This window comes from Falco peregrinus, chromosome W (genome assembly GCF_023634155.1).
Source record: "Falco peregrinus isolate bFalPer1 chromosome W, bFalPer1.pri, whole genome shotgun sequence".
NCBI lineage: Eukaryota > Metazoa > Chordata > Aves > Falconiformes > Falconidae > Falco > Falco peregrinus.
In genome coordinates, this window is record NC_073743.1 from 26,478,536 (window position 1) to 26,504,421 (window position 25,886).

Here is a 25,886-nt window from a genome sequence, read left to right on the forward strand (position 1 = left end):
AAGAATCGAGATGGGAAACTTAATTGAGGACCCACTCGGAGTGGCAGAAAGATTAAATCAATTTTTGGGACCAAACCTTTATACTTGGGATGAGATGTAATCTATCCTTGGTCAATTATTTACTACCGAGGAAAGAGATATGATTAGACGAGCAGGAATGAGACTGTGGGATGCTCAACATGCCCAGGGACCTCAAGCAGATATTAAATGGCCACTTCAAAAACCTAATTGGGATAATCAGGATCCGGTGCATAGAACTCATATGCAGGACCTAAGAACTATAGTAATTCAGGGGATTAGAGAAGCAGTACCCCGTGGCCAGCATATCAATAAAGCATTTAATGAAATGCAAAAGAAAGATGAAAGCCCTACTGAGTGGCTGGAACGACTGAGGAAAGCCCTTCAGCTGTACTCTGGGGTAAATCCAGACGACCCTTTAGGGTAAGCGCTCCTCAAAACTCAGTTTGTGGCAAAATCTTGGGAAGATATCAGAAAGATGATTGAAAAGTTAGAAGACTGGCAGAATAGAGGGTTGGATGAATTATTGAGGGAAGCTCAGAAAGTCTACGTAAGGCGGGAAGAAGAGAGCAGCAAGCGACAAGTAAAAATGATGGTAGCAGCGGTCAGAGAGGATCGCAAAGGGCGGACTGGTGAACACAGGTCTGCTGGAACGAAACAAGGGAACGTAGTAGTAAAGAAGGAACAGAGATGTTGTTTTTACTGTGGAAAGAAGGGACATATAAAGAAGAATTGCAGAGAAAGGATCAGGGATGAGGAAATATTGAAAACGGAATAGGAGAGTCAGGGGCTCTATATCTTAGGGGACCGGAGTCATCATGAGCCCTTGATAAAATTAAAAATAGGTCCCCATAAACAAGAGTTCACCTTTTTAGTAGACACTGGGGCTGAGAAATCGACTATTAGGCGAATACCTGAGGGATGTAAAGTTTCCCCTGAAAAAGTACAAGTAATTGGGGCAAAAGGAGAACCCTTTAAAGTAAGCAAAATCAAAAATGTGGTATTCGAAACTGAAAATAAATTTGGAATGGGTGAACTCTTGCTCGTTCCTGAAGCAGAATTTAATCTGTTAGGACGAGATTTAATTGTTGAATTGCAATTAGAAATTAAAGTAAAAAATCAAGAACTAACGGTGTCTGCCTATCCTTTGACCGTGGATGATCAAAAACAAATTAACCCCGATGTCTGGTACTCTCCGAACACAATTAGTAGACTGGAAATCCCACCGATTAAAATCCAAATTTCCGAACCCCACATACCTGTGAGGGTAAGGCAATATCCCATATCCCTAGAAGGACGGAGAGGATTAAAACCAGAAATTGATCGATTGTTAGCACAAGGAATCTTAGAGCCTTGTATGTCACCCTTTAACACCCCCATTCTGCCTGTAAAGAAACCAAATGGGAAATATCGGCTCGTACATGATTTAAGGGAAATAAACAAAAGAACTATCACCCGGTTCCCTGTAGTAGCAAATCCATACACACTGCTAAGCAAGCTAGGACCCCATAACTCCTGGTATAGTGTGGCTGATTTAAAGGATGCCTTTTGGGCCTGTCCACTGGCAGAAGAATGCCGTGATTATTTTGCCTTTGAATGGGAAGACATAGAGACAGGCCGTAAACAGCAATTGAGATGGACCGTGCTCCCCCAAGGGTTCACTGAGTCCCCTAATCTGTTTGGACAGGCCCTGGAAGAGCTCTTAAAAGAATACCAAGTACAAACGGGAAACGTGCTGTTACAGTATGTAGATGATCTGCTCGTAGCAGGGAATAATAAGGAGGATGTAAGAAAAGAAAGCATTCGACTCCTAAACTTTCTTGCACAAAAGGGACTACGGGTATCACAAGAAAAGTTACAATTTGTGGAGGAAAAAGTGAAATATTTGGGGCATTATTTGTTTAACGGCAAGAAGATATTGGATCCAGAGCGCATTAAAGGAATTCTGGAATTACCTATGCCTGTCACTAAGAGGCAAATTCGGCAGGCATTAGGGCTATTTGGGTATTGTAGGCAATGGATAGAGAACTACATCTTTAAAGTTAAATTCTTATATGAACAACTGTCTAAAGACAAAATACCCAAGTGGACCCCTCAGGATCAAGAGCAGTTTGCCAGTCTCAAAAAGGGAGCTAAGTCAAGCACCGGTTTTAAGTCTCCCAGATTTAAAGCGGCCATTCCATTTATTCGTTAACATACATGAAGGAACAGCATTCGGAGTATTAACTCAGGAATGGGCCGGACAAAAGAAACCGGTGGCATACTTATCAAAGCTGTTGGACCCTGTGAGCAGGGGTTGGCCGAGTTGTTTACAAATCATTGTTGCTGCTGCCTTATTACTTGAAGAAACGATTCGTATTACCTTTAATGGAGAAGTTGTCCTATATGCGCCTCATAATATAAGGGGGGTGCTTCAACAAAAAGCAGAAAAATGGCTTACAGATAGCCGACTACTAAAGTATGAGGGAATACTCATAGAATCTCCAAAACTATCCCTAAGGACTATCGGAGCGGTTAACCCTGCAGAATTTCTATACCCAGGGGAAAGTACTGAGTTAGTACATGATTGTCTTCAAACGATTGAACAACAAACACGAATTCGACCAGACCTAGAAGAAGAGGAATTACAACATGGAGAAATAATTTTCATAGATGGGTCATCTCGAATAGTGGAAGAAACAGCTGTCCGGACTGCTGAGCGTGGATGGACTCATGCCAGTCGCATTAAAGGCCCAGTGACGAGACCCCACTGGAAAGTAATCAGTACTCCAGGTGACACCAAGATAACCCTGAAAAGATAACGTAATGATAGAGACTTTATTTGATTATTTTGCCGCATTGCCTTTTGGTATAAAGTGTGTATTGCTGTTTATATTTGCTATAATTATTTCTTTTTTATCTATTATATATGGAAGCGTACAAAGTGTGTTGAAGGAAATTGCTAAACTTATGCAACCACACAATATTGAATATAGAAGATATGCTGATGTAAATAATATATGTACTCTAGATATACGAATTAGGTGTAATAATTTGAACTGCAATTGTTATCCATTTGCTTGTTTCAGGTGTAAGGTATGCCAGGATAAATGGTGGACACACTGTGAATGTAGATACCCTCCGATAGGAGTTTACACACAGTGTTGGAAAAATCCAAAGAACTCTCACTGAGTGGAAATTAAAACAATTAGAGTCTAAACAAGAAATTATTCGAGAATCCCATGAGTGGTGGGAAATTTTTGCCAAAGGAATAAACCCTCAATATTATTGTTACCACTCCAATGAACCAGTCCCCTTTATAGCTGAAATCTTGGCTATAAAGTGCAGAAGGGAAGTACTAACCGTGTTTTGCTTTGCCCCATTAGTTAAAGCTGCAAAGTGGGAAGCCTATGTAAACAGGCAGAAAGCCCGAAACAGCTGTTCTCCTGAAGAATCCCCTTGCTGCCGAGAAGATGGTACACCCCGTGGCTCGAAGCAACCGAGTCGACGGGCAAGGCAGAGGAGGAACAAACTGTGGAGAAAAGAACCAGAACAATGGGACACAAAAGCAACAATGGCCGAACTTCCCCAGGACTGGTAAAAATATACTTAAATTGGCAAAATTGACAGACACCCTTTTTCCTGTTATGCCGTTAGTTCTGTTATTGATAATAACCCAAGCAGATGGAAACCCTCATGAGCCAATGAGCTGGAAATTATTGCAATTAGATACAAGCCAAGTCGTTGGTGAATTTCAAGGACCTGGCAGCCCAACATTCAACGTAACTCCATGTCAACTAATCGGGCAATTCACTCCTGTATGCAAAAGACAAGGATGGCAAGGTAATAAAAGTTCAACTTATTTTTGTCCTGCCTCTAATCCAGGGAAAGAATACTGTAATTACCCTGGACATTATTATTGCGCATACTGGGGATGTGAAACAATGGCCCTAGAATGGGGAATTAATAATGATAAATATTTGAAAATTAGTTGGGGACCCCAAGGCTGTAACCCACCTTCATATACTTACAATGGACATATATTAGGGGGACAATACTCGTCAAACTGTCAATATCTGGAAATAAATATATCAAGTCCTACAGATGATAGTTGGTTAGTAGGAAAGATGTGGGGAGTTAGAATCAGAGAACCAGGGCCAGACCGAGGGGTTTTTATTAAAGTAATAAAGGAAAAGCTTCCACACGATCCCTTACCAGTAGGACCAAACCTGGTCCTGAATCCACCCACTTCCTCTGAAAAAAAGGTTGCCCCCGTAATTGTTGTAACCCCTTCTCCAGACTCCCTTTCGGAAACAACTAAACACTGTGACTGAATTTTCTTTATCCAGGGATCTAGAGTTGTCAGAATCCAACGACCCCTTATGGAATCTAATGCAAGCCTCTTATCGTGCCCTTAATGAAAGCAAACCAAATTTAACTGAGGAATGCTGGTTATGTTATAATGTTAAACCACCATATTTTGAGGCAATTGGAAAACCAGGTAGGATTCAATGGTCTAATGGTTCAAACCCACGAGAATGCCCATGGGATGACCAGAGGAACCATACGCAAGGAATTACTATTCAATTAGTAACAGGTCAAGGAAAATGTATAGGTACAGTGCCCAAAAAGTATCAGCCTTTGTGCAACCGAACAGTCACTAACACCAATATAAAGAAACACAAGAATCAAAATGACAAATGGGCTATCCCGACACCAGGAGCTAAATGGGTTTGTTCAGACATCGGAGTAACGCCTTGCCTATCCCTAAATGTGTTTAATCAATCTCAGTTTTGCGTACAGGTGATTATTGTTCCTCGTCTGATCTATCACACCTCTGAGGAGGTGCTACGCCACTTTGAAGGAGACCTGAATAGACAAAAACGAGAGCCAATTACAGTGGTAACCCTAGCTACACTACTGATAGCGGGTGGAGTTGGAGCAGGTACAGGCATAAACTCCCTAGTAAAAAGTCAGGAATTACAAAGTTTGCAGATGGCTGTAGATGAGGATTTAGCGAAAATAGAACAATCTATCCAAAATTTATCCACTTCAGTAAAGTCTTTATCAGAAGTAGTGCTGCAAAATAGAAGAGGATTAGATCTATTGTTCTTAAAGGAAGGAGGGTTATGTGTAGCTCTCAATGAAGAATGTTGTTCTTTTGCTGACCATACGGGAGTAGTCCAGGATACCATGTCTGAACTCCGGAAAAGGTTAGATCAACGTAAGAAGGATCGTGAGGCGGGCAGGCCATGGTATGAAAACTGGTTTAATGTTTCACCTTGGCTAACCACTTTGTTGTCCGCTTTAGCAGGACCGCTTATCATGTTGATTTTGGGACTTATATTTGGGCCTTGTATATTACGCTATATTTTACACTTTATTAAAGAACGGTTTGACATAGCTAAACTGCTTATTTTAACTACGAGGTCTGGGGCAAAATATAAGAGTGTATCTATTAATGAGGATGAAGATTGTTGTGGATGCGTTATGCCACGTGAGAACTATGCCTATTGTAATTGTGAGGTATTACCTTGTGAGTGTTATGATAAATGTTGGGATTGTGGAAAAAGGTTTGCTTGCAGTGCCGAGAATGAAAGTAGTGTTTAATAAACAATAAAAGGAAAAAAAAGAAAAAGGGGGGATTGTAAGAAACTATGGACTAGGGTATTGTTTATTAAGATTTATGTTAAGCCCAATGTAAAGGTTAGGCAACAAAAGATATGAAATCGCTTATGCAAACAGCCACCAGACACCGCTTGTGTAAGATAGGATAACCGCAATCGCTTACACAAACTAAACCAGATACCGCTTACAAACTAAACCAGATACCGCTTGTGCAAGATAAGATAACTGCCAGATGTCCAGGAACCGACAGAAACAGGACAAACAACCCCATATAAGGACATATGAGTGAGGGGTCAACTATGGGACAAAGGAGGAAGACTTCTTACTTCGGCCTCAACGACCACCAGGAGGCAGAAAACGACCCCCTAACAACAACTGAAGCATGCGCAGAGTACCTCCACTACTTCATGAACACGGAAGTAAAGATGTATAAAAAGGGACTGTTTGAACTGCTCAGGACGGCAGTTGGTGGAGCGCAGACTCCCCTGCCGTCCAGCGCTGGTTTTGCTCATATTCTACTTGCTATAATTAATAAAATTTTAATTGGATTATGATCCGTTGTGGTCTCAATTTATAACAAAAGGGACACCTGGCATATCAAAAGTCGCTCTTCTTTTAGCAGCTTAATATGATTAAAAGTATTATCTGCTCATCAAGGCTGCATAGTTGTGTGAGAAAGACACCTGGAATGAAGAAAACAGGATCTTTGGCAGTATAGGAGGCAGAAAAACAGCAGCTGAGCTGGGAACTGATGACGGCAAGAATATCAACAATTTTAATGATGAGACTAACCGCTTGTATGCTTTTAACCAATTAGTATCTGTATAGCATCCTGTGAACAGTGTAACCAATAGAATTAAGGTGTGATGTGTGTCTTGTGATAAACGCAGTCATGATTCATGTCAAAATAGAATATAGTGTGATAAGTGTCATTGTTGTACCCTGTGTAAATCTAAAATAGTTTGTGACCGTTATAACCTGTATCACAATTGTAATGAATAGGCGCATGTGCTTCTCCTTTAAGACAATGTAAAAACTCCCCCTTTCCCTGAGGCAATCGCTACTTAGAAAAGCCCGCCAAAGTAGACAAAGAAAGCATGCCTGGGAAAGCCCGCCAAAGAAGACAAAGACCCTGAGACTTCAAAAGCGCGCCAAAGAACGACCCAAGTACTCTAACGACCCAATGGAGAAAGAGCAGGACGAATATCCGGCGAGAAGAGATTGGTCACGATGCTGGTATAAAAGATGCTGCTTTTAGGACTCAGGTGTGCATGTGGTGGAACTAATTGAGTTCTCCGCGCACCCAGCGCTGTTTTTGCTTATTGTTTCTCAACCTAAATGGATTGAACCCAAAATAAAATTGTTTTAATTGTTATTGTTTATAACAGTATGAATATTAATATTGTATATAAGTTTGCAGAAACTTAAGTAAAGCGTCTTCAACTAGGATCACATTGATATGTCGTTGGGTCTGTGATTTTGCTCCTGCAATTTGCGCCCGAACGTGGCTTTACATTTTCGCATCGAAAATGAGTTCGCGTTGAAAGCGAGGACACAGGAGGACCCGACCGGAGGACTGACCAGCCGGACTGGTACGGGGAAGTCAGAGGAGGGCTCACGGAAAGTTGCTGCAGCGGATCACCCAGCGAGGTGAGCGGTCGGGGGGGGGGGGGGGGGGGGGGGGGAAGAAAAATGGGAAATAATTTGAGTAAAGAAGAAGAAGCGGTTGTAAAACTCCAACATATTCTCTCGAAGAGAACAGTTAAATATGATGAATCTCGCCTAAAGTGACTACTTGCATGGAGTAAAGAAAGAAATTTATTAACTGGAGTAGAAACGGGTTTTGAACTATGTACTTGGGAGGCAATTGGAGCTGCTCTGTGGGATGAGATCAGTGACGGGTCTAAGGAGGTGAAAGGGTTAGCTACCCTCTGGAAGCTAATTACATCGACCTTGCAAGAAACGAAAGCAGAAAGAATGTTATCGATTTGTTAATAAGTTAAGATTGATTGACTTTATTTGATTGATTAATTGATTTTATAAAATAATTTTATAAAATTGAAAAATAGAAGGATAAGAAATATTTTTAATGAAACTTATAGTTGCACAGTAAAAGCTGCTATGAGATCATCTGTATGTCTTGTACCAAGGCTAGAAGAAGGGGCTGGAACCATTGTTAAAACTTAGGTAATCACTTTAGGGTTTGAAAGGTTTCTTTGTATTTGACCAGTCTTCTGTATGTAGAAGTGTATTGAAATGTCAGAATATGAGATTAATGGAAACCGGGGAGAGTCGACGGGAACAGCTTGTAGTTACCTGCCAAGAAACTGTGAACTTTAGTAAAAGGTAATTCCGGCAGGGGGAGATCGCGACCACCGACTCATATACCACCTACCCAAATCGTACCCCAGACCCATTTCTAGACCTTTCTAAGCTCTACTGCGCAGAATCGGATAGAGGAGAATATGTTAATGATTTATGGGAGATATCATGGTTATTCATGAATACTTAATGAATATGTATGAATAAGTTCTATATATGGTGTCTGATTTTGAGACCTGGTGTGCGTTGATCGTGAGAGGACTCACTCACGCACCCGGCCGTCAATAAAGAAGTGTCTGCTTATCTACATCACATTGGTGTCAATAAGTTTTTCATTCCGAGATTTCGGTAACAGTTTTGGCGACCCAGATGGGACCTCGCTGAAGGAGACCGGACGAGTCGGGGACCTGATCGGTTCCAGCCGGCACCGAGGATTTCTCGGGGATACCCATCGATCCCCGATCCGTAAGGCTCTTCGCGACGTTCCCTGGATATTTGGTAAGACACTTCTTTTTTAATTGTAGTAAGTGGGTGGGAGTCCCACTAAAGTAAGTAAGTAAGTGCACTAGAGAAAGTGGGGGGCAGTCCCACTATAATAATTGTATGGGAAAGAGTGGGATGGAGTCCCACCAGTGGGTTGGAGTCCCACTGAGTAAGTCTGCCTGTCAGACGCGGTGAAAGCTGCGCAGGGTTGGACTAAAAGGATCCTTGTGGAAGTGGAAGCCTAGGCGTCTGCCCGTAAGACATAAGCGAAAGCTATTGCAGGGTTGGACAAAAGTGGAAACAAGAGAAACTATATGCTATAGTGTTCTCTAAGGTAGTGCCTCTAACAAGAAGTTAGAAGAAGCTTTTGTTTTTGTTGTTTTGTGTTTGTGTATTAAGAAGAAAATTAAGAGGTATAATATTGTGTTATATGTTTGTTTAAAGTAACTGTGGGAAAGTGTGAGTGTGGCTGTAAGGGTGAGATGTGCAATTGAGCATGAAAGCAAGTGTGGAGTGTGGATCCGCGGATCGGAGTGACAGAGTTGAATAATTGTGTATTGTACTGTGAGTAATTACACCATGGCAACTAAGTTAACTCGGTTGTTTAAAAGTAAAAGCATGGGTAATCTTGTTGTAAATGACAAAATCCCGAAAAATTCTTTGTTGGGATGTTTATTGGCACATTGGGGAAATTTACAGGATGATCTGCAAAAGAGCCAGATGATTGAGTATTGTAATAATTTGAGTATTGTAATAATTTGAGTATTGTAATAATTTGAGTATTGTAATAATTGGTGGCCTTTGTATATATTGGATGATCAGGAAAAGTGGCCCACGAATGGGACACTGAATTATAACACTATTTTGCAGTTAATGCTGTATTGTAAAAGAGAAGGGAAATGGAATAAAATGCCAGATGTGGATTTGTTTTTTTACTTAAGACAAAGAAAGGATTGGCAGGATGAATGTAAGCTAACTATTAGAGATAATTTGGTAATGGCTATAACTTTTGATAATAAGAAAGTGAAAAAAAAAAATGTTGCTCAACCTGTGAGATTGGGAGTGGATACAGGAGCAACATTTTTTATATTAAACACCTGTAAAGGAAAACCTGGAACAAAAACAGGCCATTCCTGCAACCCCTGGATTTGAAATTTGGAAATAAGATAATTACACATGAATTTTTGTATGTATCAGAATGTCCAATACCCTTCTTAGGAAGAGATTTGTTATCCAAATTAAATGTACAGATTGTTTTTGACGAAGGAGAAGTTTTCTTGAAAATACCTGAGTCAAAAACGGGAGAAATCCTGATGATACAAGAAAAAGTAAAGGAACAAGAAATTCCACCGGAGGTGGATTTGGCAGTGATCCCTACTGTATGGGAAACAAATATTCTTGGTAAATTGAAACTAGCAGAACCTGTTAAAATAGATTTGAAGGAAGGCACAGGAACAGTGAGAATTAAACAATATCCAATCAAACCAGAAGTGAGACAGGAAATGAAGAAATTGATTGATAAATTTTTGGAGTATAAAATTTTGGAAGAATGTGAATCTGAGTATAATACTCCTATTTTACCAGTCAGAAAACCATCGGGTGAATATAGACTGGTACAAGATTTGAGAGCAGTAAATCAAATAGTTAAGGACATTTATCCTGTAGTAGCAAACCCTTATACACTGTCAAGAGCGTTAAGGGAGACTTATCAATGGTTTACAGTGCTTGATCTAAAAGATGCTTTCTTTTGTATACCTTTGGAAAAGGAAAGCAGAAAACTGTTTGCTTTTGAATGGGAAAATCCTCAAACCGGGCAAAAGATGCAGCTGACATGGACTAGATTACCCCAAGGATTTAAAAACAGTCCAACTATTTTTGGAAATCATTTAGCTAAGGAACTTGAGATCTGGAAACAGGATAAATCAAGACCTGGGCATTTACTTTTACAATATGTGGATGATATATTGATTGCTACAGAAGAAAGATTTACTTGTATACAGGTGACTATTGACCTCTTGAATTTCCTGGGACTAAATGGGTATAAGGTATCCAGGAAGAAAGCCCAAATAGCCTGCCAGACTGTGATATATCTTGGCTTTGAGATTTTAAAAGGACGATGACAATTAGGAAAAAATCGCAAAGAAGCTATTTGTGGTATACCTGAGCTGAGAAATATTCATGAACTCAGAGCATTTTTGGGAATGACTGGGTGGTGTCGCCTTTGGATCATGAACTATGGGCTAATAGCTAAACCGCTGTATGAGGCCCAAAAGAACTCTCCCTTTGTATGGGGCCCACAACAACAAAAGGCTTTTGTAGAGTTGAAACGTGCCTTAATGTCTGCACCTGCCTTGGGACTGCCGGATCTAACCAAAGATTTCCAGCTGTTTGTACATGAAAGACAACACCTTGCACTGGGCGTGTTAACCCAGAGGATAGGAAGCTGGAAACGACCAGTCGGATATTTCTCTAAACAACTGGACACAGTGAGTAAAGGGTGGCCAAACTGCCTTCGAGCAGTGGCAGCAACAGTGATGCTCATACAAGAAGCTCGGAAATTGACTTTGGGAAGAACAATAACAGTCTATGTTCCACACATGGTGATAACTGTCCTAGAACAGAAGGGGGGACATTGGCTGTCCCCCAGCCGAATGATGAAATACCAGGTGGTATTGACTGAACAGGATGATGTGATTCTAAAGACAACTAACCTGGTAGATCCTGCAGTATTTTTAAGTTCCATACAGGAAGAAGGACGACTGGAACATGATTGCTTGGCTACCATCGAGTATGTTTATTCCAGTCGTGAAGATCTGAAGGATGTGCCCTGGGAGCGACCAGACTGGGAATTGTATACTGATGGAAGCAGCTTTATGGAGCAAGGAGTCCGATACGCTGGATATGCGGTAACAACAGAGACTACAGTTATAGAAGCAGGAGCATTGGCGAGTACCACATCAGCCCAAAAGGCAGAACTCATCGCTTTAATTCGAGCCTTAGAATTAAGCAAAGACGAGAGTAAATATCTGGACTGATTCAAAATATGTCTTTGGGGTAGTGCATGTCCATGGAGCTCTGTGGAAAGAGAGGGGGTTATTGTCCTCTCAAGGATCAAACATCAAGCATCAAACAGAAATTTTATGATTATTGCAAGCAGTTCAAAAGCCGGGTCAAGTAGCAATCATGCACTGTAAAGCACATCAGAGTGGAAATATAAAAAGAATAGTTGGAAATAATTTAGCTGATAAAACAGCAAAAAAGGTAGCAAAGAAACAAGCATCGCAAATGGCAATAATTCCTTTTAAAACAGTAACCCTTCCTAGGGAAAAACAGATATTTAGAAGAAGATGACAAATTAGGTCAGTTATTAAATGCTAAGAAAACCTTAGCTGGATGGTGGATAACTCCTAATGGACAGGTAGTAATTCCACCTCTTTTAATGAGAGAGATAATTTAAACAAGGCATCAAGAATGTCACTGGGGAGCAGAAGCTTTAGTAACATCTTTATGAAAATAAGTAGTATCAGTTAAGATGTTGGGAACAGCTAAAATAGTAACTGCAAAGTGTGAAGTATGTTTGAAAAATAATCCAGTGATTAACAAAAAGGTTCAAATGGGTAGACTGAAATCTGGTGTAGAACCTGGAGATTATTGGCAAGTAGATTTTTTAGAATTACCCAGACAAAATGGGTACTGGTACATCCTGGTAGGGGTTGATATTTTTACAGGATGGCCAGAAGCCCTTCCCTGTCGCACTACACAAGCAAAAGAAGTGGTGAAGTGGTTATTACAAGAAATAATTCTGAGATTTGGAGTCTATTGGAATTTCCTCTGACAGAGGTCCACACTTTGTTGCTGAAGTAGTCCAAAGTGTTAGCAAAGTATTGGGTATTAATTGGGATTTACATGCGTCTTGGAGACCACAATCTAGTGGGAAAGCGGAAAGGATGAATCAAACTTTGAAACGACAAATAAGTAAAATTTGTCAAGAAACCAGTCTAAAGTGGCCTCAGGCACTTTCATTGGCATTATTATGAATCAGGGTACAGCCAAAGAGTGGAACCTCAGTCAGTTTTTATGAATTATTATATAGAAAAACATATGAGTCTCCAGAACCAAATCTAAACATATATGTAAAAGGAAAACAAGATGTGTATAACTATTTGGTTTTTTTAAGGAAAACTTTGGCTGCAATTTGGAGTGCAGTAATTTGGAATAGACTTTATTCCAGGAAAATTCAGTGCATGATTTCCAACCAGGGGACTATGTCTATGTGAAGACCTGGACCTCTGAACCTTTGCAGGAGCACTGGAGAGGACCTTCCAGATACTGTCAACCACTTTTACAGCTATCAAAATTGCAGAATGGGATGTTTGGATACATTATACTCGAGTGAAGAAAGCATCGTGAAGAAAGCACCTATTCCGTGGAAGATTGTCAATCGTGACCCAGAGACTTTAAAATTGACTTTGAAACATGTCTAATTTTTATATTGGATTTTATTTTGGTCGGTAGTGATTGGTGGGATCATGGGCCGGCTTGGTGGACAGAAACAAAAGACAAGTAGAAACAGAACAAGTGATTGACATTTCCAAACAAATGGCTGAGGAAAATTTGATGGTAGGATTGATTAAAGAATTTGCCAATTTACAAAACGTCACGCAGATCACTGCTTGTTTACCAATACCTAAGGCAGTAGGTGAATCTATTCCATGGGGAATCTTAACCATGAATTTGACCAAATTAGAATATGAAAATGAGACGATGGATTGTAAACAAGAACCTAGGAAAACTTGGAAATTGTAAAAGGTTAAAGTTGGAGAAGAATCACCAGTATATTCAACCATGTGGGAATGTAAAGGACGATTTGTAGCTAAACCGGGATTAGAGGGAGATTTAGGGAACAAGGGATGGTGTTATTACCCTAAAATGGCTACAACAAACACCAGTGTATGGGTAACCGAGACAAGATGTGAGAAAAAGAATCGAACCCTACAGGAAAAGGAAATAGTTTGGGATTCAGTTTGGTCTATGACCTTATATTCCCATTTTTAGTATATGGCAAAAACTCCTTGGTGTTTTACATGGGAGGGAAAAGTGTTTTTAGTATTACCCTGGGTCAATGACAGAACAACTTCATTAGGAGAAAAAGAGAATAAAATAGTACCATGGTGGAAATGTGAAAAAGTGTATGATTGTAGTAATGTAGACTTAGTAATCCAAAGAATTTTTCTGTTGGCTGTTGCTTTGAAATATGGTTGTTTTTGTCGAGGTCTTAAGAATACTCTCAATTTAACCAGCACTTTTACAGTCAGAAGAGGAACTTTGTTTAGTTGCAGAAAAGCTACTATTCAAAGTCCTGGACATTTAATTTGGGCATTGAGTGATGGAACCTGGACAACTCATCTACCATTAGATGGTAAAGTGAAACAAATTATTTTAGGCATGTCAACATTGTGTCCAATTTGGAAGCAATCACCATTTAAAGGATCCTTAGAGAATTTAGAATTGAAACGAATAAAGAGATCTGAGATAAATGATGATATTTGGAATGATCCATTTATAGGAGTGAAAACTGGTTGGGCACTTGAATCACTTTTAAATCTTACAGCTTTATATAGAAACAGAGCATGGCTCTATCAGTTAACTGGTCAAGTGGAAAAATTAGCAAACGTTACCAAAAAGGGGTTTAAGGAATTGAACATACAATTATAGGCGACCTCCAGAATGACTTTATAAAATAGAATGGCACTAGATATGCTCCTACTTAAAGAACATGGAGTATGTGGATATCTCAAGGATAAACTGGACCACTGTTGTATCCACGTTCCAAATGTCACTCAGGATGTGGAACATGATCTAGACCTATTGGGAAAATTGAAAAAGAAACTGAAACAATTCAAAAGGATATGTTAGAAGATTGGCTTGGGAAAATTTTTAACAAATTAGGATGGAACTTGAGCTCTTGGATATAATCCATAATCAAAACTTTGTTTTTGTTATTGATTGTCTTTTTGATGATCATGTTAGTATATGTATGCTTGAAGAAGCAGTTTACCAATAGGATTGCAGTCAATCGTATGATTATGAGAGAAGTACCTACTAGTCCACCAAGTTATAGCCCACCACCAAAATATGTTAAAACAAAAGATATATGAATAATGTGAAAGTATTGAAATAATGATTTTCAACACTTTCAAAGGGGGGAAATGTTACCGATTTGTTAATAAGTTAAGATTGATTGACTTTATTTGATTGATTAATTGATTTTATAAAATAATTTTATAAAATTGAAAAATAGAAGGATAAGAAATATTTTTAATGAAACTTATAGTTGCACAGTAAAAGCTGCTATGAGACCATCTGTATGTCTTGTACCAAGGCTAGAAGAAGGGGCTGGAACCATTGTTAAAACTTAGGTAATCACTTTAGGGTTTGAAAGGTTTCTTTGTATTTGACCAGTCTTCTGTATGTAGAAGTGTATTGAAATGTCAGAATATGAGATTAATGGAAACCGGGGAGAGTCGACGGGAACAGCTTGTAGTTACCTGCCAAGAAACTGTGAACTTTAGTAAAAGGTAATTCCGGCAGGGGGAGATCGCGACCACCGACTCATATACCACCTACCCAAATCGTACCCCAGACCCATTTCTAGACCTTTCTAAGCTCTACTGCGCAGAATCGGATATAGGAGGAGAATATGTTAATGATTTATGGGAGATATCATGGTTATTCATGAATACTTAATGAATATGTATGAATAAGTTCTATATATGGTGTCTGATTTTGAGACCTGGTGTGCGTTGATCGTGAGAGGACTCACTCACGCACCCGGCCGTCAATAAAGAAGTGTCTGCTTATCTACATCACATTGGTGTCAATAAGTTTTTCATTCCGAGATTTCGGTAACAAGAATGGCTGCCTCATCGGCGTTTGTTGCCTTGTCTCCAAATACTGGAGCTTGTCCAAAAACTGCAAGTGGAGGAATTAGTATTTTTGATGCTGTAGATTAGGGGTCCTCAAACTACAGCCCACGGGCCAGATACGGTCCCCCCAGGGTCCACAATCCATCTCCCGGCATTTACAGACACCCACACCCCCCCCTGCCGGGGGTTGGGGGGGGAAACCAAGCAGCCGCAGATGACCTCCTGCCACTTGATCCGCGTGCTGGCCTACGCAGCCCCTAAGCACCCGCCGGGACCGGGCTGGAACCAGCGCCTCGTCCTCGACCTGCCCCCCCCCCAGGGGGCGCCTCTCGGTTACAAACCGCGCTGCTGCCGCCCCATCCTCCCCCTTCTCCTCCTCCTCCTCTGAGATGCGCGGCGGGCGAGAGGTGCGGGCATCTCCTTTGCCCGGGCAAGCTCAGTCGGCAGCCTCTGCGCTGCGAGGTCCAGCCAACTCGGGCGAATCGCCAGAGCCCCGGCACGGCAAAGTCCCTTCTGGCCACCCTGTCCGGACTGCGCAGCCGGGCTGAGGAGGGGAGCGGCGGCATCAGCGAGGGGGGGCGGCTCCCCTGTCTCTCCCTCCCTCCCTCCAGCTCCCAGGCAGGACAAGCGAGCCAGCACCAGTGGGAAGCGCGCGCACCATCATGTCAAAAAAAAAAAAAAAAAAAGAAAAATCGATTCCAAGTGCAGGGTATTCCAAGAAAAGTAGACTTCTGGTTATTTTTTTCACGGAGTCCAAAGAAAGAGCTGTTTGATATGCCAGAATTCAGTGTCTGTGTTCAAGGAATACAATTTGCGTTGACACTGCGAAACTCAACATAAAGATAAATATGATTCTTTGGTCAGACAAGTGAGAAAAGATAAAATATTAAGACTAAAACATGGATTGACAACTCGGCAAAATACTTTTGTGAAGCAAAAGCAGCTCAATATATCATCACTTCGAGCAAGCTATCAAGTTGCCAAGCTCATAGCACGCACTGGCAGAGCATTCATAGAGGGACAATCTGTTAAAGAATGCCTTCTTTCTGTTGCCAAAGAGATGTGTCCAGAGAGTGTACAGTGAGTCTTTCAGGACCTACAATTACACGAAGGATTGAAGAAATGGGGGAAAATTTGAATCTGCAGTTGCAAAACTCCTCAAAAATCTTTGCTATTTCTCATTGGCGCTTGACAAAAGCAATGATATTCGTGATTCTGCACAACTTCCAATTTTCATTTGTGGGACAAATGATTCTTTCGAAGTCACAGAGGAGCTTGCTGCACTGAAAAGCATCAAAGGAACAACTACAGGAGAGGATCTCTATGAGAAAGTTTGCCAAACTATGAATGATTTGGAGCTGGACTGGGGTAAACTATTCAGCGTGACAACTGATGGTGCTCCTAGCATGGTGGGGTCCATGAAAGGAGTGGTTGCACGCATTAACAAAGAGATGGACAAACGCAGCCATTCACATCCAATAGCCATACACCGCATCATCCACCAACAAGCACTGTGTTGTAAATCACTGAAGCTGGACTCTGTCATGAAAATTGTGGTTTCTTGTGTTAACTTCATTAGAGCTCATGCACTAAACCACAGACAGTTTCAGGAATTTCTGTCTGAGCTAAATGTTGCCTATGAAGATATTCTGTACCACACAGAAGTCCGTTGGCTGAGTCAAGGGAGAGTTTTGAAACGATTTTATGACTTCCACAGGTTTATGATTTTGTGCTTTCTAAAAACAAAGAAGTACCAGAGCTCAAAGATGCAGAATGGAAATGGCACCTAGCATTTCTGACAGATGTAACAGAGCTACTCAACTATTTCAATGTCCAACTTCAAGGAAAGGAGAAGCTCATCTGTGATATGTATTCACATGTGAAAGCATTTCAAGTCAAATTAGACCTGCTCATTAACCAAGTAAAGGAGGAAAACTTCTGCCATCTCCCCACAACTCAAAACCTGTCTGCAGAAAAACCAGCAGTTGCATTCCCAAACAAAACATGTATGGATGTACTAGAAATGTTGCAAAGGGAGTTTCAAATTAGATTTAAAGAGCTTCGTCTCCATGAACAGGACATACAGCTTTTCCGGAACCCATTTTCTGTTGACATTGAAACTGTTGATCCGATTTACCAAATCGAATTGGCCGAGCTACAGACTTGTGACTCGCTGAAAGATGCATTCAAATCAAGCAGCCTTACTAATTTCTATGCGTCTCTCCCCTCAGAGACATATCATAATCTCAGGAACTACGCACTCAAAATTGCAACCATCTTTGGCAGCACCTATGTCTGTGAGCAGACTTTTTCCCGAGTGAAACATCTGAAATCTCCAATCAGATCCAGATTAACTGATGAACATTTGCATCACTTGCTACGACTAGCAGTGACAAATATGGAACCTAACATTGACCATCTCATTAGCCAAAAGCAGGCCCATAGTTCACATTGAAATATTATTTTTTTGTTGATTACAATTGTCATTAATTTTAAATATTGCATTCTTTTTCCTGTTTTTTGTGCACTACTACAAATAAAATATGTGCAGTGTGCATAGGAATTCGTTCATTTTTTTCCAAACTATAGTCCGGCCCCCGACAGTGTCTGAGGGACAGTGAACCGGCCCCCTGTTTAAAAAGTTTGAGGACCCCTGCTCTAGTGAGTCGTTTGCCACAGTCTTGAAGGGTCCTAGAGAGTCATATACTATATTGATAGCTTTTCAGAATATTTTGCAGCAACAAGTCAAGCATGAGGAAGCTCAAGGGTTGCTTTTAAAACAGCTAGTTATGATAATGCCAATGAAGACTGCAAATGGGCATTGCTGCCCTTTTGCAATCGCAACCCCACCATGTGCCAAATGTTTATAACACAACTCACAGCAAACTGTAACTCTCATGTTGAGTTCTGGAATGCAGTGTAACACATTTTTGCTTCTCTAATCTCTTCTGTAGGAATAGTACACGCTCTTAACTTGCTTAGTAAATTAGGCTGCTAGCTTGCTAAAGAAAGTAATACTACAAATACTGCCTTTTTTTTTTTTTTTTTTGGCTTATTAGCAGATGTCGATTCTGTCTGTCATATGTTGCTACAGAACCGAGATGCTATTGATTTTTATTGTTAGCACAGGGACATGGGTGTGAAGACTTTGATGGGATGTGTTGTATGAATCTGAGTGACCACTCTGAATTAATTCACAAAAGCATACAAAATGTAAAAGCCTTAAACAAAGATCTGCAGCAGAGCCAGGGGTGGGATGCCTTTGGTCTCTTCTCATGGCTGGGAAACTACGTAAAAGCCTTAAAGAAAGATCTGCAGCAGAGCCAGGAGTGGGATGCCTTTGGTCTCTTCTCATGGCTGGGAAACTTTGCGCCGTGGGTCAAAAGTATTGCAGGATTTATTATAATTGCCTTAACCGCCTTATTGATGTTTGCCTTATGTCTCCCATGTCTTTTTTCCTATTCTCAGTGTTTAGTTGATCATAGCATAAATGAGGTCATGGTCTGCAGGAGGGAGCCTGGGAAGCAAGACCACAAGTAACAATCAATTGAAAGGAATGTGCTCGAGCTTGTGGCTCACAAGCCCTGGTGGTAAGAGACATGAAAAATTGCTGAAGGGTATAGAAACAGGGACTAAGTGTCAAGTTGAGACTATACAGGGAACAAGGTGGTTGGTTAGTCAGCTTGCTCAAGGACATGGTACAAGAACTGCAGACATTATTATCTTTAACTGTTGCTGAATTGCTAAATAGCTAGTGTGAGATCTTCGTGCAAGTTGCCACATAGTTATAGAATACGCAAGTTTTTGGACCAATCAGAATAAGATGTAACAATTGCTTGTGTGTATATAATCATGCTATTAGGCTAATTAAAGTGACATTTGCTTGCATCAAGCTGCGTCCTGTCTCTCAATCGCGGCAATGGTCACCCAGCTTACATACAACCTTTGCCTTGTCTCAATTAGCAAGCAAAAGAGAAGAGGATAGAGAATGTCTGAAGAGAGATATATGAGAGAAGGATGGAGAATGTCTGATCTGGCAGGAGATGAGAGAACAGCTGGATATTGTGAAGGAGGGTGAGAAAGATAAACATGGTTATCTAGTAGCAAATAGGTGTCTGCATGCTTGTAGTGATATATAGCTATGTAACTGCATGAATGGTTTCTGCCCTGAGCCTGGTGGTACATATGGTTGAAATTTGTATTTGGGCTTAGAGATAAATATGAGCTTCTCTGTACAATAAAGTGTCTCTGGTTGCATCAAAACAAAACAACAAAACAAACCAAAACAAACAAAAAAAAGGAACAAACAGTCCATAACATGTTAAAGCAAGCTTTTTGAAAAACAAAATTGTAGAGTAATGGAGACAGTGGGTTGTTTGACATTGATAATGTGCGGCGAATGAAGAGACGGGACGCAGCTTGATGCAAGCAAATGTCAATTTATTGTACAGAAGCACGCATTTTTATACACTTTCAGAAGCTGCGCGTTTTAAACAGATTGGTTCTTGAAGCTAAGCCTTGCATACTAGGCAATCCCTGATTGGTGGTTAACTACCAGCAATTAACCGCAAGGTGTTACCTTTCCTTGGCGCCATCTGTCTCCCACTCCCCTGTGCTCTGTAAACATGCCCCTAATGTTAATTGTTGTCTAGACAAGCTCGAGCACATTCCCCTCAGCTAACTGATTGCCGCGCATGGTCCTAGTTTCCAGACCGCTCCTGCATCTCCCCCTTCCTGTTGCACAAAAGAACCCCTGAAACTGAGCAAAAACAAGGCACAAGTAATAGAACAAATAAAAAGCCAATTAAGACATATTATCAATGTCAAAATAACCCACTGTCTTTGTTCCGTATAATTTTACAATTTCCCCTTTTTGTTTTTGAACAGCTAGTACCAGGTTTGCCATGTTCTGCAGGGCCCTTGCAAACATGACAGCAACCAAGGTAATAGCAAACAAACAATACTGCCAATTGAGTGAATGGATGCCAAAAAGGCTGAAATTTTCTCAGATTTTGTTAACATGTTGCTGCAATGGGGCGCCTAAAATCCATGCAGCACATACCATCAAAATCCTCACAGCCATGTCCCTGAACCAACAACAAAAAGCAGTGGCAATTTTGACTCACATTCTTAACTGCCTACCAAACAAGGTGATTTAACTCTTTAATGCTTTCCCTGCTGTTACTCTGGATAAGAGAAGAACCGCTGCGACACGTTCCCATCATAGCCTCCTACTACATTAGCATCTACAGAAAGACAATTATCAACAAAGTGTAAACAATATCAGCTTCTTTTGGATTAACATTATACATAGATGGAAGGGCACACCAAACAAGAACTGGTTCAGTCAAAAAGTTCGAAACATCGCATGCCTTCTCTGAACATACCTCTGGGGTCATTCCCTTCATTCCCTCTCTTTTTTATGCAAAGAGAAACACTTTTACCATAACAGAGAAGCCCCTATTTACATCTCTGAGCCCGGACACAAACCGCAGCTGTATGCTCCACCAGGCTCAGGGCAGAAATCATTCATGTAGTTACATAGCTATATATCTCTACAAGTATGCAGACACCTATTAAACACTAGATAACCATGTTTATCTTTCCTAGTCTCCTTCACAATACCCAGCTGTTCTCTCATCTCTTGTTAGGTCAAATATTCTCCAGCTTCCTCTCCTATATCTCTCTTCAGACATTCTCTATCCTCCTCTTTTTTGCTTGTTAATTGCGACAAGGCAAAGGTTGTGTGTAGCTGGGTGACCATGACCTGATTTATGTGACAATCAACTAAACACTGAATACAGGAAAAAAAGGTAAGGGAGACATAAGGCAAACATCACTAAGGTGGTTAAAGATAATTATAATAAATCCTGTAATACTTTTGAGTCATGGCCCAAAGTTTCCCAGCCGTGAGAAGAGACCAAAGGCATCCCGCCCCTGGCTCTGTTGCAGATCTTTGTTTTAAGGCTTTTAAGTTTTGTATATTTTTGTAAATTAATTCACAGTGGTCACTCAGATTCACGTAACACATCCTATCAAAGTCTTCACACTTGTGTCCCTGTGCTAATAATAAAAATCAATAGCAACTCGGTTCTGTAGCAACATATGATGGACAGAATCAACATCTGTTAATAAGCCAGAAAAAAAAAATAGTATTTGTAGTATTACTTTGTTTAGCAAGCTAGCAGCCTAATTTACTAAGCAAGTTAAGAGCGTGTACTATTCTTACAGAAGAGATTAGAGAAGCAAAAATCTGTTATGCTGCATTCCAGAACTCAGCCTGAGAATTACAGTCTGCTGTGAGTTCTGCGTTACAATCATTTGACACATGTTGGGGTTGCGATTGTGAAAGTTGCCCGTTTACAATTTTCATTGGCATTATCACAGCTAGTTGTTTTAAAAGCAACCCTTGAGCTTCCTGATGTTCGACTTGTTGCAAAATATTCTGAAGTCAATCAATCAAGTTAGTATTAAAGTTAGTGACTCTCTAGGACCCTGCAAGACTGTGGCAAGACTCCCGCATCCTGACTGCTTTAATAGCCATCTCATTCATTTGCAAACAGTTGTCCCTGGCATACCTTGCCTGAGTCACAGAATCGGCACAGTTAATTGCTCCAGCCAACTGCTCATAGTTAACAGCAATTCCCCGATTAAGGTTTTCAGTCAAGGCCACTACACATAGCTCACAAAAATCAAATAACCACATCATATACTGCATCAGTTAGTACCATACAAAGCCATAACTTCCAATCATGCAGTGTGAGTGTATAAGGCTCTGCCATCACTTCAAGAAGGGACATAGCAAATGTATTATGAATCCTCCCTTCCCGCACTGCTTTGCTTAATTCTTTAACAGCCTCGTATTGCACAGGCTGCCACTCTGCAGGTTGATTTGTCTGACAAAATACTGAACATGCCCTAGCGACTCCCAAAACCCATCACTGAAGTGTTTCCCACTTGCATTCCTGCCACCAATCCCTCAGACTCGCTTTCACCCTCCCCAAAAATACAATCAATGCATCAGGAGAGACGAGGGGGTGGGGAAAAGGTCTAGCTCCTTTTCTGGATCTATAGGACCTGGATCAAAAGGTTTATCAGTGTCAATAAAATCATTGTCCGAGTTGTCCTGTTCCCGTGCTTGGTCCTGTGTTGTGAGGGTCGCTGCAATCAGTGACAGAAGCTTTGGGGGCAGAGGAGGTGTGGACAGAATCGCCATCGCTGACGGTGTCTTGAGAAGAGTCGCGCTGTCGGTGGAATTTACAGCTTCCTCTGGTTTAGCACCGATAGTAGAATTAGTCCACACTTGGCAAAGAGTAGTCAGAATTTGCCACCAAGATGTTAAATGCATTCCCGACACGGAGTTCCCCTCCGCGGCAGCATCATGCAATTGGCTGCTGTCTGTACACACTTTCATTCTTTCAAAGTCTCTAAAGTTTCTTGGCTGCTCACCTGTCTCGATGAATACAGGTGTTATCCTCGGGGTTTAGGTTGTCTGCCTGGTCCAGACAACAAGACGATCATTCAGCCAAGCCGTCTCCTCCGGAACGCAGCCCTCTTCCACGAGCTGTCTTTTTTCTGTCCTTATTCTTCCAAGGCTTTGGGACACCACCATAGGGGTCACCATTTGAGGAGACTGAGGCACGGACTCCCTGATCTGACTAGAAGACCCTTCATGAGTCCATATACGTCTCTTTCTGGGGACGAAGCCTGATTCCCCATTACGGATTTCCCACAGCTCACCTCTCAACTCCGGAGGGATTTCAGGCCGGCTCCTGCTTCCTTTCAGCAGATCATTCAAAGTTCTGTGGGATTCGCTGCATGTTGCTCAGATAGGCGATTCGAGAGCCCTTCACATTAGATCCTTAAACGCATCACGTCGGGGTCACCAATTTGCGGCGAATGAAGAGACGGGACGCAGCTTGATGCAAGCAAATGTCAATTTATTGTACAGAAGCACGCGGTTTTATACACTTTCAGAAGCTGCGCGTTTTAAACAGATTGGTTCTTGAAGCTAAGCCTTGCATACTAGGCAATCCCTGATTGGTGGTTAACTACCAGCAATTAACCGCAAGGTGTTACCTTTCCTTGGCGCCATCTGTCTCCCACTCCCCTGTGCTCTGTAAACATGCCCCATCATGTTAATTGTTGTCTAGACAAGCTCGAGCACATTCCCCTCAGCTAACTGATTGCCGCGCATGGTCCTAGTTTCCAGCCTGCTCCTCCAATAATGTGCAGCTGTAACCTTGGTTTAATGATGTGCAGCTATTATCCTGCAGCAAAGAAGTAAATAACTTTGAGGGAGTATGAGAAGAAACCTGGATGAAACAAAGGAGGAATGTGATCTCACCTCTAGAAGATACGGAAGCAGCATGAACAGCAGAGTAGCCTATAGTGAACAGCGGCTGGGCGCGTGGACAGTAGTGTTTGACCAATAGTAAAGCTTTTAGCAACGTGTGTGCAGAGTATAAACTTATAAAATCTTTAAGTAACTAAGAATAAAGGTCTTTGCTTTAACATTCTTGGAAAGTCCATGCCTCAATTGCCACAGTTTAAGAGACTGAGTAAAGAGGTCTTAGAAAGGGAAAATTGCTAGCCATACAGCCAGAGCTAGGCAGCCTTTTTCAAAAAGATAGCAGTTGTGGGGAGAAAATGTGCAGTTTATATTTTAGCAAGGGACTAACGCAGATGTGCAGAGTGGTAGGATTAAGGTTGTATAAGCAACTTTTGTAATAAAGTTATTGAAAGACTTATTTAAAAGAACAACATTTAGACTGCAATGTAGTTGCTTTAAAAACCAGAAAAGTCCCAATAAAACCAAACTTCTGAACAGGGTTAAGACATGCTTTCTCCACACAAAGAAGTAAGACTAACAAGAGGCTAACTGTAGCCATTTGTAGCACCAAAGATGTTATGAAGCCCTCTCAATTGTAGTCTGGAGCACTCAGGGTAGTGTCTCTGAAAATCTTGCTGCTTGCTTGTACTTGGTAAAGAACTTGTTATAGATCATCTGTTAACCTTATCAGACGCTTATAATGTAAGAAAAACTTCATTTGACTTTAGCAGGATTATGATTTTGAATGCCTATTAAAAGGTGAAATCCTATTTTTACAGAAAAGAGGACCTAGAGATTATTAAGGACAATGTTGCCGGAATAAATAAAACCTTTCTGAATTAAGGTTAAATAAAATGACTAAACTGTTACTTAGATATAAGTATCTTCTATTGAGAATGCAGCTTGACTATCTGGCTTCTGTTTTGTATTCTTTTGTAGCAAGGCTCAGTAAATTTGTTCATAGTGCTGTTGTCCCCTTTTGTTGTACTTAGACTCTAAATTCAGCTGGCTGGCAGCTCTTACACAGAGGGGAACAAAGAATAAGAGAGTTGTGATACCACAATGTAGCTATTTAATGGGATTCTCAGCTTACATGAGTCTGCCACTGAAACATATTACCAACAAAATGTTAACTATAAATAGTTCAATTAGTAAATATATTGTGACATTCATTATATACTACTTCAGTGGCCAAGGAAAATACTTGCATGGTGGAAGAGAAGAAACTTTTTTTTTCTCATATAGAACTTTTAATCCCAATTAAAAAGAAACAAACAAAAAAACCCACCTCCCACCCAGAAGAAAGCCTTAAGAGAGATGATCAGTATAGGAAACTTACTGAAATTTAACCAATTGGGCCTAGTAAGCAGCTGAAAAATAAATCTGAAAGTTTTAAGTATTAAGTAATGTCCACTTATCAGGGCCAGGTGTTGCTTAAGTTCTAAAGGCTCAGAAGCAATCTAAATATGGTATATGTATTTTGGGATTCTTTTTATCAGTAGAAAAAAAATTCTTTTACATAGATAACAGGCATTGTTATTTGAGAAAATTAAACCTGTTCTTGTATGCTTGTAGTATATCTGTGCCTTTTATCTTATTTTGCAAACAAAATTAAGTCATTTGTAGTCATATGCTTCCATTACCAGGACCTCTTCCTCATTTAAGTTCTTAAAAGACTGGAGAATTCTCTTGGCCTTTACTGGTCTGTAGGTTTTGCTCTTCTCCACTCATTTAATTGGCTTTCCTTGATAGATTGGCTGGTGTCCAAACACAATTTAACTACTTCAATTGTTAAACCTAGAATGGTGAATAATACACTCCTCCAGTTTGTCTAGAAACACCCCCCCCCCCAAAAAAAACCAACAAAAAACCCAAAGCAACTCACGCAGACCTTTTGCAGTCTTTTTAATCAGATGACACTAGATGAAATGTTGTCTAAACAGTTTTCCTGAATAGTAGAATTTTAATCATGAATTAGTTGAAGACAGCAGTTTTTAAGTGATAGAAATTAACACACACGCACACAAAGGAGAAAAGTAACAGTAGAGATGAGTTTATGGGATTTGGTTTTCAACCAAGAAACCAACTTTGACGATGCAACAAAGAATCACATGGGAGGTGGGCTGTCAGAAATTGACTTGCAACAGGGCTTTCATGACAAACTGATTATGATTTTGTTTTAAATGACTGAGACATCT

General features: G+C 40.7%; 2 protein-coding genes across 2 annotated transcripts; both read left to right on the top strand.

The window, feature by feature from the left end:
* Positions 1 to 496: 496 nt before the first annotated feature.
* Positions 497 to 5,797, top strand: LOC129783070 (uncharacterized). Its single transcript, XM_055792730.1, has 5 exons — positions 497 to 650; positions 1,122 to 1,285; positions 1,706 to 1,804; positions 2,091 to 2,774; positions 4,297 to 5,797. Exons 1-5 carry the CDS (start codon positions 497 to 499, stop codon positions 5,605 to 5,607), a joined length of 2,412 nt encoding a protein of 803 aa, XP_055648705.1. The 3' UTR covers positions 5,608 to 5,797.
* A 4,703-nt stretch (positions 5,798 to 10,500) lies between these two features.
* LOC129783071 (zinc finger BED domain-containing protein 5-like) lies at positions 10,501 to 17,146 on the top strand. The gene is made up of 2 exons (XM_055792731.1): positions 10,501 to 11,448; positions 16,503 to 17,146. The coding sequence occupies exons 1-2, from the start codon at positions 10,632 to 10,634 to the stop codon at positions 17,144 to 17,146; spliced, it is 1,461 nt and encodes a 486-aa protein (XP_055648706.1). The 5' UTR covers positions 10,501 to 10,631.
* The last annotated feature ends 8,740 nt before the right edge of the window (positions 17,147 to 25,886 follow it).